Source organism: Babylonia areolata, chromosome 31, assembly GCF_041734735.1.
Source record: "Babylonia areolata isolate BAREFJ2019XMU chromosome 31, ASM4173473v1, whole genome shotgun sequence".
In the NCBI taxonomy this organism is placed as follows: domain Eukaryota; kingdom Metazoa; phylum Mollusca; class Gastropoda; order Neogastropoda; family Buccinidae; genus Babylonia; species Babylonia areolata.
Window position 1 is genome coordinate 7,656,483 of NC_134906.1, and position 14,936 is coordinate 7,671,418.

The 14,936-nt window shown below is 43.4% G+C and overlaps 1 protein-coding gene across 1 annotated transcript; it reads left to right on the top strand.

The window, feature by feature from the left end:
* Nucleotides 1-52: 52 nt before the first annotated feature.
* LOC143276223 (endoplasmic reticulum chaperone BiP-like) lies at nt 53-8,326 on the top strand. The gene is made up of 7 exons (XM_076580689.1): nt 53-211; nt 1,399-1,562; nt 2,082-2,558; nt 2,896-3,050; nt 4,336-4,571; nt 5,898-6,047; nt 6,677-8,326. Exons 2-7 carry the CDS (start codon nt 1,405-1,407, stop codon nt 7,502-7,504), a joined length of 2,004 nt encoding a protein of 667 aa, XP_076436804.1. The 5' UTR covers nt 53-211; nt 1,399-1,404; the 3' UTR covers nt 7,505-8,326.
* The last annotated feature ends 6,610 nt before the right edge of the window (nt 8,327-14,936 follow it).

Consider the following 14,936-nt stretch of genomic DNA (forward strand, 5'->3'; position numbering starts at 1 on the left):
CTTAAGCATAATATGCAATGCTTACTTCAACCAATCAATAGATTCCGAGTGTGAGACGTTAAACCAATCGGATTTTCGCACGTCGTCAATGCAAGGTGGAAACTACGCATTGATGGGCATGTTTCGCTTTTAGAGGAGCCGGTATCCAACGTGAGACTGAGTACGTAAGATTCTGTACACTCGCGCGTGTGAAAGAACACTTAATTGAGAGGTAAGTGACAGAGACTTTAAGTTATTTATTGTTTAGTGTATGTATGTGGTAATTTCTTATTTTTGCATCCCGAGTTCCGGAACATATCTACAAATCTAGTCAAAAGGTCTTTTCAGCACTTGCCAAAAGCGATTTAGATTCCAGCCAATGCCATGATACTGTCAATATATACCAGTACCAGTTATGTACTTGACGTACACCCGGTTATAGTTCTTATGTTGTACCCGTAAGTAGCGTCTGGTTTGCTCCACATACATACGCAAACACACACACCAACCAACTGAAAACAGCAGTTAAACCGTAGTCATCGGTATTTTGGACAGTTGTTTTTTGGGGGGAGGGACTTGTCAACGTGTTACAATATTGAGTGACTGTCAGGACTAGACCTATTACAGTGACTGTGTGTTCGATGAGTTGGCTACCCGGACATTTGTTGATTATGAATTAAACATGCCGCGCTTCAGTGTAGTGTTTTCACAGGCCTAAAACCTGTGAAACCTGAAGGGTCATTACTTGCAACGTGGTATAAGGCTTGATTAGCTCTGTACTAAAGTATTAGAGAAATTGTCGCCAATTAATCAGCTAATTATTTAGGGTTTGGAGTCTTAAGCTTAGACATTGTCAAGATTTGTCATGGGCATGATGAAGTTAACCACTAACATGACTAAACGATAGTATCTTCAAATGTAACATTACATTGGCACCCATATGGATCACACGCTGAACTCAAATTAAACTAAAGAGATTCATCTAGAGCTCTGAGTATGAGGTTTATATTGTCACTGCATGGGTGATAGAAGTAATGTCAAACAAGGGGGAGAAAGGTATGAATACATTCTTGATGTGGTTTATTCAATTATTACTCAATATGAACTGATTTTGAACAGTGTACATCTGCATTTTAAAACTAAAAGATGAAGTAAATACTCTTGTATACCTTTTCACTGCAGTTTGAATTTAGAGGTGGCCTCCCAACTTGCAGAAATAAGTTGTCAATGTCTTGTATGTTCTTCAGTCGTATGAATAATTATTAGTAGCTATTGTTGTGTATCACAAAAGATTTTTCTTATTATTTTGAATAAAGAGTGCAGATGTATATATATTATAGTTCATTTTCAGTGGATTCAGTTCTTACATCAGTACATGCTTTTCTGATAACATTTTCTTTACAATTGTCTCTTTTGCAGTCGACCATGAAACGTTTCATAGTGCCGTATTGCTTTGCTGCATTGCTGCTGAGTGCAGCATGGTATGCACAGGCGGATGATGAAGATGATGGAGAAAGCAAAAAGAAAGACAAGGAAAGTGTCGGTACAGTTATTGGTATCGATTTAGGAACAACATATTCATGGTGAGTAATTGCAGAGTGAATGAATAGGAAAATGTGTGATGTGGAAATAGAAATTTCAAAACAGAATTGAAAAATTGATCAGGTATTTTATTTTCAAATTTGGTTTAGATGTAGATAGATATGTATCTTATTGTTACTCTACTTTAAGTGGGTAATTTTGATTGGTTAGAATAATGGAAACTGGAGAGAGAAAAATCTAATCTGGAGTCCTAAGATTTTCTTTGGCAGGACCTCTTTAAATGAATTAAATCTGATGACAGACGTGTACATCGAACTTTGAGACAAGATTGTGGATGTCAGTGTGAATGCCCTTGTGCATGGTATTTAGATGGTTGCATGCTTATCATTTAACAGTAATGATAAACTGTTGATTGAGAAAGGAGTTCCAATGAAGACTGGTGTTGGTGTGTACATTTTCTCCTCTTCCTCCCTTCTCAACTGTGGCTCAAAACGTGTAATGAGTAATCTTCCTTGTTAAACTGATACCTATGGTAGTCATTCATTGTTCTGATTTTGCAGTGTTGGTGTGTTCAAAAATGGTCGTGTGGAGATTATTGCCAACGATCAGGGTAACCGTATCACTCCATCCTATGTGGCCTTCAACGGCGATGAGCGTCTGATCGGTGATGCTGCCAAGAACCAGCTGACCTCCAACCCAGAGAACACTATCTTTGATGTCAAGCGTCTGATTGGTCGCTTGTGGGATGACAGTGCGGTACAGAAGGACATCAAGTACTACCCCTTCAAAGTGATGAACAAGGGCAAAAAGCCCCACATTCAGGCCATTGTGAACGGGGTGACCAAAACCTTTGCTCCTGAGGAGATCTCTGCCATGGTGTTGGGCAAGATGAGGGACATTGCTGAAGCCTACCTCGGCAAAAAGATTGTCAACGCTGTGGTCACCGTGCCAGCCTACTTCAACGATGCTCAGCGCCAGGCCACCAAAGATGCTGGCACCATTGCTGGTCTCAACGTCATGAGAATCATCAATGAACCGTAAGAATGGCTTTGTTTTCTTTTTCTTTTTTTTTCTTTTTCTTTTTTTTTTTTCTTTTTTACTTTGATGGGAGAAGACATTCCTCAGCAAGATAGCAAAATTATAGATTTTTTAGTAAATGTTCACTTTCTTAACGCAAGTTCTTGTATACTGGTACAATTGTTTTTTTCAGTAACTACCTAGCACATTGTACCATATTTATGTTGATACGTGAAGAAGTAGAGCACACTTTCATATCCTCCTTTCTGGTCATTGCTAAGCTGTATGATTTCTGTAGAGAAAACAGTGAAGACAATGGGACACTGGATGGAATGTTTATAATTCTATGTTCTACAGTACTGCTGCTGCTATTGCCTATGGACTGGACAAGCGTGACGGAGAGAAAAACATTCTGGTCTTCGACCTGGGTGGTGGAACATTCGACGTCTCTCTTCTCACTATCGACAACGGCGTCTTTGAAGTGGTAGCTACCAACGGGGATACTCATTTAGGTAATACTGATTTGATGGTGCTTCCCCAAGTTGTGTGCAGTATTTTTCACTCTACTTCTTTGATTTGAATCTCTGAAAATTAGCTCTCAGCCAGCTGTGTAACTTTTGTAGACTGAAGGGTTTTTTTGAGAGCATATATATAATCACTTAAAGATTTCATTTTCCAAAATATTTTGGCCTAATTCTTGGAAAACTTTATGATGAATGTTTTTGTGTTCGCTGAAAATATTGCTATATTTAATAGAAAAACATTGCCATGATTTTATCCAACGATTTTAATGAACTGTTTGGCTAATATTTTTGTTGATGGATTATTTATGTCCTTTCACTACTGCCATGCAGCTTGTCAGTGAAGTGTTATTCCTTCACTGAATCCAGGTGTGGCCAGTAAGAAAAATGGAGGGGCATTTTTGGAGTGGTGCCATTGAAAGATACTGAAGTTGGGGCTGGAACAAAAACATTAGGGGCAGTTGTTTCCTGCCGTGTTCTCAGACCAGCACACAGTGATGGCAGTTGGTCCTGCCTTGTTCTCAGACCAGCATACAGTGATGGCAGTTGGTCCTGCCTTGTTCTCACACCAGCACACAGTGATGGCAGTTAGTCCTGCCTTGTTCTCAGACCAGCACACAGTGATGGCAGTTAGTCCTGCCTTGTTCTCAGACCAGCACACAGTGATGGCAGTTAGTCCTGCCTTGTTCTCACACCAGCACACAGTGATGGCAGTTAGTCCTGCCTTGTTCTCAGACCAGCACACAGTGATGGCAGTTAGTCCTGCCTTGTTCTCACACCAGCACACAGTGATGGCAGTTAGTCCTGCCTTGTTCTCAGACCAGCACACAGTGATGGCAGTTAGTCCTGCCTTGTTCTCACACCAGCACACAGTGATGGCAGTTAGTCCTGCCTTGTTCTCAGACCAGCACACAGTGATGGCAGTTAGTCCTGCCTTGTTCTCAGACCAGCACACAGTGATGGCAGTTAGTCCTGCCTTGTTCTCAGACCAGCACAAAGTGATGGCAGTTAGTCCTGCCTTGTTCTCAGACCAGCACACAGTGATGGCAGTTAGTCCTGCCTTGTTCTCAGACCAGCACACAGTGATGGCAGTTAGTCCTGCCGTGTTCTCAGACCAGCACAAAGTGATGGCAGTTAGTCCTGCCTTGTTCTCATACTAGCACACAGTGATGGCAGTTGGTCCTGCCTTGTTCTTAGACCAGCACACAGTGATGGCAGTTGGTTCGAACTTGTTCCCAGACCAGCACAGAAAGGGGCATTCAATGGCATGTTGCAGGCGGTGAGGACTTTGACCAGCGTGTGATGGACCACTTTATCAAGCTGTACAAGAAGAAGAAGGGCAAGGACATCACCAAGGACAACCGGGCGGTGCAGAAGTTGCGTCGTGAAGTGGAGAAGGCCAAGCGGGCCCTGTCCTCCCAGCACCAGGTGCGCGTGGAGGTGGAGTCCATCCTGGACGGCGAGGACTTTTCCGAGCAGCTCACCCGCGCCAAGTTTGAGGAGCTCAACATGGTAAGTACACAGTGCAGCTCCCTCTCAGCACCCCATCTCTCCTCTGGTATCTTTTTATTTTGATGGATGATGTGTTTTCCTATGATGGTGGGGAGAAGAACAACAGCAGACAAACAAAACCAAACAACAAACCTACCTCACATGTCATTTCTCCATAATGAAAAGAAAAATATAATCCATTGAACTGACAAAATCAGGAAGATCATCCAGAACGCCAATTAGTATCAGTGCAATCAACAGCTGACAGTACCGATTCTGATGTCTGGTGATTGAATCACAATTTCAGAGGTCCGGCAATCAGTTCATGATTTCGGAGGTCCGGCGATCAATTCACAATTTCGGAAAAACGGCGATCAATTCACGCTCGTGTACCGACTACTCTCAATATCAGTAAAACTCGGTGGATGTCTAGGTTACTCAGTACGATCGACTTTTACAAAAATCCCAAGCAGAAATTGTCTTCAGAATAGTCGTTCAGATTACGCTATTACTCTTCGACAGTCATCAAACTTATCTTGAAACTTTGAAACTTGAAAAAACTAAATCGGTAATATATTCCAGTCAACTAACACAATCTGGAAGATCTTGCAGAACGCTAATAAATATCAGTGAAATCAAGACTAACTCCCTGATAGTATTGATTTTGGCGGTCCGGCGTTTGATTCATGATTTCGGAGGTCCGGCGATTGATTCACATTCAAGTGACCAACTTCACTCACATTGTCAGCAAAACTCAGTCAGTTGATATCTAGGTCACTCAATTCAGTCAATTTTTATAAGATTGTCATGCGAAAATCATTAAAACAGTTCAAAATCCTCTTCAGAATCGTCGTTCAGATTACACTAAAGCTCTCGGCAATCATCAAACTCCTCTTGCTACTTTAAAAATTCAAGACTTTGTCAAAATTCAAGCAAATCAGACGCTGAAAAGCGCAAAATGCATGGCAGGAAGTGCCGAAAATGAGGCTGTGAATCTCACTAGAGACTTGTTTATGTAAACAATGGCTGCGCCCATCGTAAGCACGTGTTTAGCAGGCGGTACCGGGCAGGTTCGGGTGTTACACTACAAGTCACTATTGGGCGAGTAGGGTGGATAATGGATAAGGTAATTTAATTAGTAAATGGTGAGAATAAAATGTGGAATAAATGTTCTGTCAAATATTGCTGTATTTTATATATGCCTTTCTGGAGTTTAATGCAGGTACAGCATGGATCAATTAAGACAGTTGAATTTGAGGTTGTTGGACACTGCAGACGGTTAACAGCATTTGTCTGTCTGATCTTTCAGGTATATAACAGTGTGTGTGTGTGTGTGTGACCTTTCAGGACCTGTTCCGGTCCACAGTGAAGCCAGTGAAGCAAGTTCTGGAGGACAGTGACCTGAAAAAGGACGACGTGGATGAGATAGTGCTGGTGGGAGGGTCCACCCGTATCCCCAAGGTGCAGCAGCTGGTCAAAGAGTTCTTCGGTGGCAAGGTCAGTGGTCTGGTGTACCTACAGGTTTATTTCCCCTTCCCCAACCCACTTCCATTTGGATGGTCAGCACTGTGATAAGGTTTGTAGTTGCTCTCAGTTCGACAGATCTACAGGAGTAAAAACATAATCTGTTGAACATTAAAGTGATAATATCAGAAAATTAATGGTCATTGCAACACAAGAAATTCTGTGTATTTTTGTGGGGAGAGGTATTGATTGGTCTGCATCTTTAGAACTAAAACAAATGTTAAAGGTATCCAAGACAGTCTCCTTGCCATCTTAAAACAGGCTTATATTGGTAAGCAGTTACTTGATTGTCTGCTGCTTAGAGAGGAGAATGGTTTATCTGATCTCTGATTTGACCAGTGTCATGTCCAAATGTAATGGGACTGGGGTTTGTACACACATCTTTATCATTGGTTACTTCTCTGTCAGTGTATACACCCACTTCTGCTCACAAATTCATTAGTGTTGAAGTGTTATCAGGACATACAAGAGTTGATTGGTTTTGAATTTTTAGGTCTTGAAAGTGTAGTAACCAATAGTGAAGACAATGTGTCAAGAAAAGCATAGTGATTACCAGCCTCTTCAGTGCAGTGCACACATCAGCAGCCTGTTGACTATTACAGGAACCAAACCGCGGTATCAACCCTGACGAGGCGGTGGCCTATGGCGCAGCAGTGCAGGCAGGCGTGCTGAGTGGGGAGGAAGACACTGGAGACCTGGTGCTGCTGGATGTCAACCCCCTGACCCTGGGTATCGAGACCGTGGGCGGCGTCATGACCAAACTGATCCCCCGCAACACTGTTGTCCCCACCAAGAAGTCTCAGATCTTCTCCACGGCCGCCGACAACCAGCCCACCGTCACCATCCAGGTCTTTGAGGGGGAGCGCTCCATGACCAAGGACAACCACCTGCTGGGCAAGTTCGATCTGACCGGCATCCCCCCCGCACCCCGAGGCGTGCCTCAGATTGAGGTCACCTTTGAGATTGACGTCAACGGCATCCTGAGAGTGTCTGCTGAGGACAAGGGCACAGGCAACAAGAACGACATCGTCATCAAGAACGACCACAACCGCCTGTCCCCGGAAGACATTGAGCGCATGATCAACGATGCGGAGAAGTACGCCGACGAGGACAAGAAGCTGAAGGAGCGTGTGGACGCCAAGAACGAGCTGGAGAGCTACGCCTACTCGCTGAAGAACCAGGTGAACGACAAGGAGAAGCTGGGCGCCAAGCTGAGCGAGGAGGACAAGGAGAAGATCACAGAAACCCTGGATGAGGCCATCTCCTGGCTGGAGGGGCACCAGGAGGCCGACACGGAGGAGTTCAAGAACAAGAAGAAGGAAGTGGAGGAGGTGATTCAACCCATCATTAGCAAACTATATGAAGGAGCCGGCGGTGCCCCACCCCCTGGGGGTGAGGAGGAGGAGGAGCAGGAGAGGGACGAGTTATGAGGGCACAGAGTGTGTAGTGACTGGGCTGGATCTGTGTAGGGCTGTGTACGTGAGTGAGTGACTGATTCCCTGGTGTTTTGTGGGTTCACCTGCTGCTGTTCATTTCAGTCATTTCATTGGAACACTAGAGGCTAAAAGCATGAACGTGGGTGGACACTGAATCCTCTGACTAGATCTAGACAAAGCAGAAGAAAATTGGTTAAGATTTAATCTTTTTTGTTAAGTCTGCTGAAGTTTTTGTTGTGGGTTTTTTCATTTTATGTCATAATAACACACACACACACACGCACACACACACACACAAAATGTTGAAAAGTTATTTTTTTGCAAAATATCCTTTTGTGTCATATTTGTTTTGTGTTTATATATTTTATTGAACATAAAATTTTGTAAAGTTATGTTTTATTTTGTCAGAATATTGAGTTATATTTACATTATGTTGTACAATGCAAACAGATTTACATTTATATTTCCAGTTGCAATAACAATAACCTGGTCTAGTTTGTGTGAGCTAAAAATTATGAAACAAATCGGTTAACATTTACTCTGAAGAAAGTATTCAGCAAAGTTTTTTTTTGAGTTATTTCTGTTTACAGACTATACTGAGAATTAGCAATAAAAAAGGCTGATTGTTGTGAAATATTTTAAATTCCAACGTGTATTGTGAAATATTTTAAATTCCAACATGTATATACCACAAATCCATTGTAAGTGCAGAATGGGTGTGCGTGTGTGGCACTATGAATGTATGATGTGATCGTGAAAATGTTTTGTTGAAAATTGTGAAAGAGCAAGTGTTATTAAAGTATTTGGTGGATGACATTTTGCTTCATGTATTGTTTGCAGTTGTACTGTGGATGCCTGCTTGTTGAGAATAACTTTCAAAAGGTCAGAAATTAGTAAAGTACACAAACCATTTTAAATGTGCATTCAATTAAAGGCACGTAAATACCATTTATGCAGTCATTAAAAGGCACATCCAAATTTATTTGCACATCTTAGATACACTTAGGCACATGCACAAGTATATGAATTATAATACACAGATGGCGAAAGGATTTCTAACTGAAGATCCTGGGTTTGATTTCAGCAGTGAGTGAAAACCGAAATGCCCCAGGATTTTTACAGGATTTTTTTTTTTATTTTTTTTTTTTATCACAACAGATTTGTGTGTGTGAAATTCAGGCTGCTGTCCCCACAGAGACCGCTTTGCTATACTACAGCGGCACCTGTTTTTTGTACTTTTTCCTGCATGCAGTTTTATTTGTTTTTCCCATCGAAGTGGATTTTTCTACATAATTTTGCCAGGAGCAACCCTTTTGTTGCCGTGGGTTCTTTTACGTGCGCTGAGTGCATGCTGCACACGGTTAGGTTGGTAAAAACATAAATAAGATCCAGTGCGTTAAGAGTTGTCCTGACAATATTCTTCAGAAAATTCCGCTCATTTGGGGAAAGGGAAATTGTTGCATTATTTTAGGCAGAAAAATGTGTGAGGGGCTAATGCAAGTTTCCCAGGGAGAGCTGCTTGAATTTTAGAAACAGACAAACCAGTTGTCAAAATCAGATGTATCATTAAATGAAAGAAAAGATGACAGTCAACACAAACTTTTCACATTATCTTCTGTCTGTGTAGGGGACTTCACAGTTCACTTGGAATGCTGACCAGTATCAAGGAGATATAAAATCCATACACCACAAAATCCATACACCACACCACGTGCTAAAAGAAGCAAAACCAGATGCCCGACCTTTGCATAATCCCAACAGGTCAGGTCTTCAGAACCTACTGTAGATAGGAAACAAAACTACAGTGAAATTGAATGAAGTGAGGTTTGAATGAAAGGTACAGATAAGGCAAAATAAAATGACAACATGAATTACAGTGGGCCATGTTCATCAAACTTTAGCAAAACCACATGTACACACACAAGGGCACAGACACAAGTTATCACTCAGGGGAACTGGAGACACACACACACACACACATTACATATATTCCACAAACTGATAAGGCACAAGCAAATATCAGTTCTTCTGCACTCTCACCCAGCTTCTACAGAATCACACACAGACACGCTCACCACAGCTCTCTCGTAATGGAGTGGTAGCCTTGTGGTAACATGCCCACATTGGAACTGTGAGAATCTGAGGGCACATGGTCAAATCCCACACTTGCCACATTGTCCTCCTCCACTTGACCTTGAGTGGTGGTCTGGACACTAGTCATTGGGATGAGATGATAAAATGTGGCATGTGCAGCATTTACTTAGCTCAAAAGAATCCTAGGCAAAAAATAGGTTTTCCTGGCAAAAACTGAAGGAAAGTCCACTTTGCTAGGAAAAAAAATGCACAGGCAGACAGAGAAATGTATGTGGGTGGTGCTGCATTGTGGCAATGCGCTCTCCACAGGGAGAATTTCACACTGACGAGTCGTGACAAAAGAAATGCAACACACCAGCTCCCACAACATACACACACACCAGCTCCTGCAATACACACACGTACACCACCTACCATAACACCAGCTCCTGCTCTCACTACACACACACCCCAGCTCCCACAAAACACACACACACACACACACACACCAGCTTCCACAGCAAGCACACATACAGTTATGCCATGGCTCACAAACCTCCACCCACCTCTTCAATGTCATGAGAACAACTGGAAGGGGAAAGGTGGCAGAGTGGTTAAGACGCTCATCTGCCAATACAGTCCTTGAGGGTCTGGGTTCCATTCCCTCTTTCACCCTTTCTCCCAAGTTTGGATAATCAAACCGAGCATCTTGTCATTCCCACGAGACAATGAACAGATGTCCCGTATGCAGCATGCACTTTGTGCACTGAAAAAGAACTCACAGCAATGACAGTGTTGTCTTCTGGCAAAATTATGAAGCAGAAATCCACTATGATCGGTACACAAATACATAATATGCATGCACTCAAGGCCTGACTGAGTGCGTTGGGTTATGCTGCTGGCCAGGCATCTGCTTAGCATCTGTGGTGTAGCGGATATGGATTTGTCCAAATGCAGTGACGCCTCGAGAAATTGAAACTGTGAATTACTGACATGTTTCTTCAGTCGACTTTTTGGGAGAAGGCCCAGAAAGGCTCTGCTCCATTTTGAAGAAGTCTGCGCATTGTTGGTTTGGAGATGATTCCAAAGACTGTCGACTCAAATTGTACAAATTATTTTTACTTTTTGACGTTAAGCTTCACTGGAATGAATTTTGTTGTAAAAACCCACCCAACTATAAAGATATAAAATTTACATGTTATATAAATCTATGGTTTGAAAATTTCATACAAAACCTGATCTCTCTTGCACCAAAAGATCTTTTCTGTTGATATGCCACGTTTTGACCTTGAGCATTGGTCTTGGATTTCAGCAAAGATCATTGTGTCTGCAGTCTTGTTGGAAATCCACTATCAAGACTAGCTTTCACTTCGCATCTTACCATGTCATCATAAAGGAAGTAACTGGAAAGGTTTTTATAACATCTACTCTTCTACCAAATCTAATGAATTTCCATAATCCATTTGTGATACTAGCTGACTCTTTTTGTTTATACACACAAGTTTGTTTGTTTTGTTTTGTTTTTGTTTTGTTTTTTTGCCTGTTGTTGTTTTTAATCTTAATTAATCTCATTGCAACATTCATGACTTTTCCACATCTCTTTCTCTGTCAGTATGTGTGTGTGTGTGCACACTCATGCATTGGTCATTGGTGCATACACGCATGTGTGTGCGTGCGTGTGTGTGTGTGTGTGTGTGTGTGTGTTTGCCAAGCAATATTGATAGCCATCTGAAGGCATTGGGATACCTTGTGAAGACAAAGAGGAGATTTGTTTGGTCATGGTAACACAGTTTTATTGTATGATGGGTAACATGAGTTGAACACTCTGGGTTGTACTGGTCAGTGATATGTTTTGTACACCGTATGGTATGTCACTGTTGGTGGCAGGTAAGCTTGATGAAGCTTGCATTACCTCACACAGATCTATGTGTAAGAGGAGTGCATACTGGTGGACATGTGATGAAAGGTGCTGAGAGGGTATAGGCCTTTCATGTCAGTGATGTCAGGATATTTTGAGATTTTACCTGACCTGGGTTTTGGTTTTGTGTTTGTGTTCCAGGTGTGCTGCTTGTAGTTGTAGGTGCTGCTTGTAGGTGTTGCTTGTAGATGCTGCTTGTAGGAAGTACTCTTTAAGTAGGCAGTGTGTGCTGCCCTAGTGTGTGTTGCTTTTGCTAAGTTGGGTGAACTGCTTAGTGTGTGTGCTGTATTGTAAAATAAACACTCTATAAAAACCACTCCATGTGGCCCTGCTATTGATGTGAGGAGAGAGTGAGTGAGTGCATCATTAGTTGATCCCACATCCCCCCCCTGCTTAACTCCCCTCTCTCTTGGAATCGAACCACAACACTTCAGAAAACAACAGTTTTTACACATTTCTTTTTGGTTTGGTTTGAAACAGGAAGGGGTGATAATGATTTTCACCAGGTTTCATTGATTTTAGTGAAGAAATAACCCCTGTTGCTATGGACATTTTATCAGGATAGCTCTGCCAACTTAAAAGTGGCATTTTCTCAAAATGGCCGTCATGCTACATACTGTATTTAAACTAATATAACTTTTGTTTGAATAAACCTACATGAAAACGAAGTATAAGTTTGTGAAGCTTTATTTCTCTAGTTTTTGATTATGCAAATATCTGAAAATCTTCAAAATGACCCTTAATGTACCCTTTGTGGGATCGCCTCACATTTGGGGATCAGGGGACGCAGGTGGGGAGGGGATGAGATTCACACCATTGGTATTTGGAGATGGGGGTGGTGAGGGGATGAGATTCACACCATTGGTATTTGGGGAGGGGATGAGATTCACACCATTGGTATTTGGAGATGGAGGGATGGGGGTGGGGAGGGGATGAGATTCACACCACTGGTATTTGGAGATGGAGGGATGGGGGTGGGGAGGGGATGAGATTCACACCACTGGTATTTGGAGATGGAGGGATGGGGGTAGGGAGGGGATGCAATTCACACCATTGGTATTTGGAGATGGAGGGATGGGGGTAGGGAGGGGATGAGATTCACACCATTGGTATTTGGAGATGGAGGGATGGGGTGGGGAGGGGATGAGATTCACACCATTGGTATTTGGAGATGGAGGGATGGGGTGGGGAGGGGATGAGATTCACACCATTGGTATTTGGAGATCAGGGGGTGGGGAGGGGATGAGATTCACACCACTGGTATTTGGAGATGGAGGGATGGGGTGGGGAGGGGATGAGATTCACACCATTGGTATTTGGAGATGGAGGGATGGGGGTGGGGAGGGAATGAGCATGGGGGACTGTTTTTATTCCTGAGGCGGGTGCAGGTGTCGACAATCACGTGACGTTGACAGCGCCACGTCTCGGCCCATAGACATTATACACACACACACACACACACGCACACACACACACACACACACACACACACACACACACACACACACACATGCATTTATATCTCAGTGCCTCAGCTTAGACTTGGCGATCTACCAACTCGTTGGGCACTTCTGAGTGTCCCCCCCAACCCCCACCCCCGAAAAAAAAACAACCCCCCCTCCCCCCCCATCCCCCCACCCCCCAAGAAAAAAAACAGAAGAAGAAGAAAAAAAAAAAGCTGTGACCGCCGTGTAGCGTGAGGTAAGCAAGCCAGTGTGAACAGCATGCAATAATTGTCATCGGTTCGTGCAGCAAACCCCGACCGGCACTTGGGGCATGTCTATTTTCCCCATAGACATATATATAGATTATAGTAGTGATTTTCCCCCAGTACAGGTCTCAAGTCGCCCCAGGTCTAAGTCCTCCCCCTGCCCTCCCACCCCCCGCAGGTCTGAGTTCTTCAGTCCAGGTCTGACACCTTCAGTTACCCTAGGTCCAAGTTCCCCCAGGTCGGAGTTACCCCATGATTAAGTTCCCCCAGGTCTGAGTTACCCCATGATTAAGTTCCCCCAGGTCGGAGTTACCCCATGATTAAGTTCCCCGAGGTCTGAGTTACCCTATGTCCTAAGTTCCCCCAGGTCCGAGTTACCCTATGTCCTAAGTTCCCCCAGGTCTGAGTTACCCCATGTCTAAGTTCCCCCAGGTCTGAGTTACCCCATGTCTAAGTTCCCCCAGGTCGGAGTTACCCCATGATTAAGTTCCCCGAGGTCTGAGTTACCCTATGTCTAAGTTCCCCCAGGTCTGACTTACCCTAGGTCTAACTTGTCTTCCTCCAGGTCTATGTTCCCCCAGCTCTATGTTCCCCCAGAACTAAGTTCCCGGCCCAGATCTATGTCGTACTCCTAGAGGTCGATCTATATTCCGCAAGGTCTGTGTTCCCCCAGGTCTATGTTCCCCTAGGTTTATACTCCCTCAGGTGTATGTTCCTCAAGGTCTATGTTCCCCCCGGTCTATGTATATTCCCTCTGGTTTGTGTTCCCCAAAGCCTATGTATGTTCAACGATACATGCACTTTTGGGTACTGGTAAGCGGGGCGTCAGCCCGATACTCCCCCGTGCCGATACTCCCCCGAGTCGATACTCCCCCGTGCCGATACTCCCCCCGAGTCGATACTCCCCCGTGCCGATACTCCCCCGAGTCGATACTCCCCCGTGCCGATACTCCCCCCGTGCCGATACTCCCCCGAGTCGATACTCCCCCGTGCCGATACTCCCCCGTGCCGATACTCCCCCGTCTCGTTAATCCCTCTCGAAAAGATCCCAAAATAAGCAATTGTAATTATACAGTTGTGACTGATAATATGTTTTCTGCTTGATCAAAGATGTGTTGTGGAATGATCAATGTGTTATGTGTTCTCCGCTTCTTACAACCGTCCGCCTTCAGAGTTGAGCAGCAGTGCGCGACGTGTGTTGGGGCCCGCTGTGTGTGGGCTCGCTACTGCTGTCGTCATGATTCAGTGCATATATGGGCGAACGCTCTCTCTCTCTCTCTCTCTCTCAATAGATGGTTTGAGACAGGTGGATTAACATCTCCTTGTCCAATGTGTAGCGAGAGTAAAGAAGATGAGATACATTTCATGTTCAGTTGCAAAGGATAAGAGGAGGTTCGGGAAAACTGTACACTCTTTAAAACAGCTGCAACAAAGAGGAAAGACCTGGTCAGTGTCTTAACATCAAATGACGAAAATATTATCCTCTCAATTGTAAAATACGTCTCAGAGGCAGTAGATACACGGAAAAAGAAAATAAATGATCAAAATGCCAGTTAATTCAAAATATATGCAAACATTAATGGTTTCCAAAATGATTTCTTGAGGGTCAAAATAGAAGCAGATAGAATTAGTATTTGGATGGTCAATCTGATGATGATGATGTTGTTGTTATTTTTTTGTGTGCAATTTGTTGGCTGTTGTTTATTGATATAACCTTTGTAACA

What these genes read in the sequence shown, in the direction of transcription:
- LOC143276223 (XM_076580689.1), top strand. Translation starts at nt 1,405, where the DNA reads ATGAAACGTTTCATAGTGCCGTATTGCTTTGCTGCATTGCTGCTGAGT. An exon ending in AGTTTGAGGAGCTCAACATG is followed by an intron (nt 4,572 to 5,897) that starts GTAAGTACACAG and finishes GTGACCTTTCAG; the next exon opens with GACCTGTTCCGGTCCACAGT. An exon ending in AAGAGTTCTTCGGTGGCAAG is followed by an intron (nt 6,048 to 6,676) that starts GTCAGTGGTCTG and finishes TGACTATTACAG; the next exon opens with GAACCAAACCGCGGTATCAA.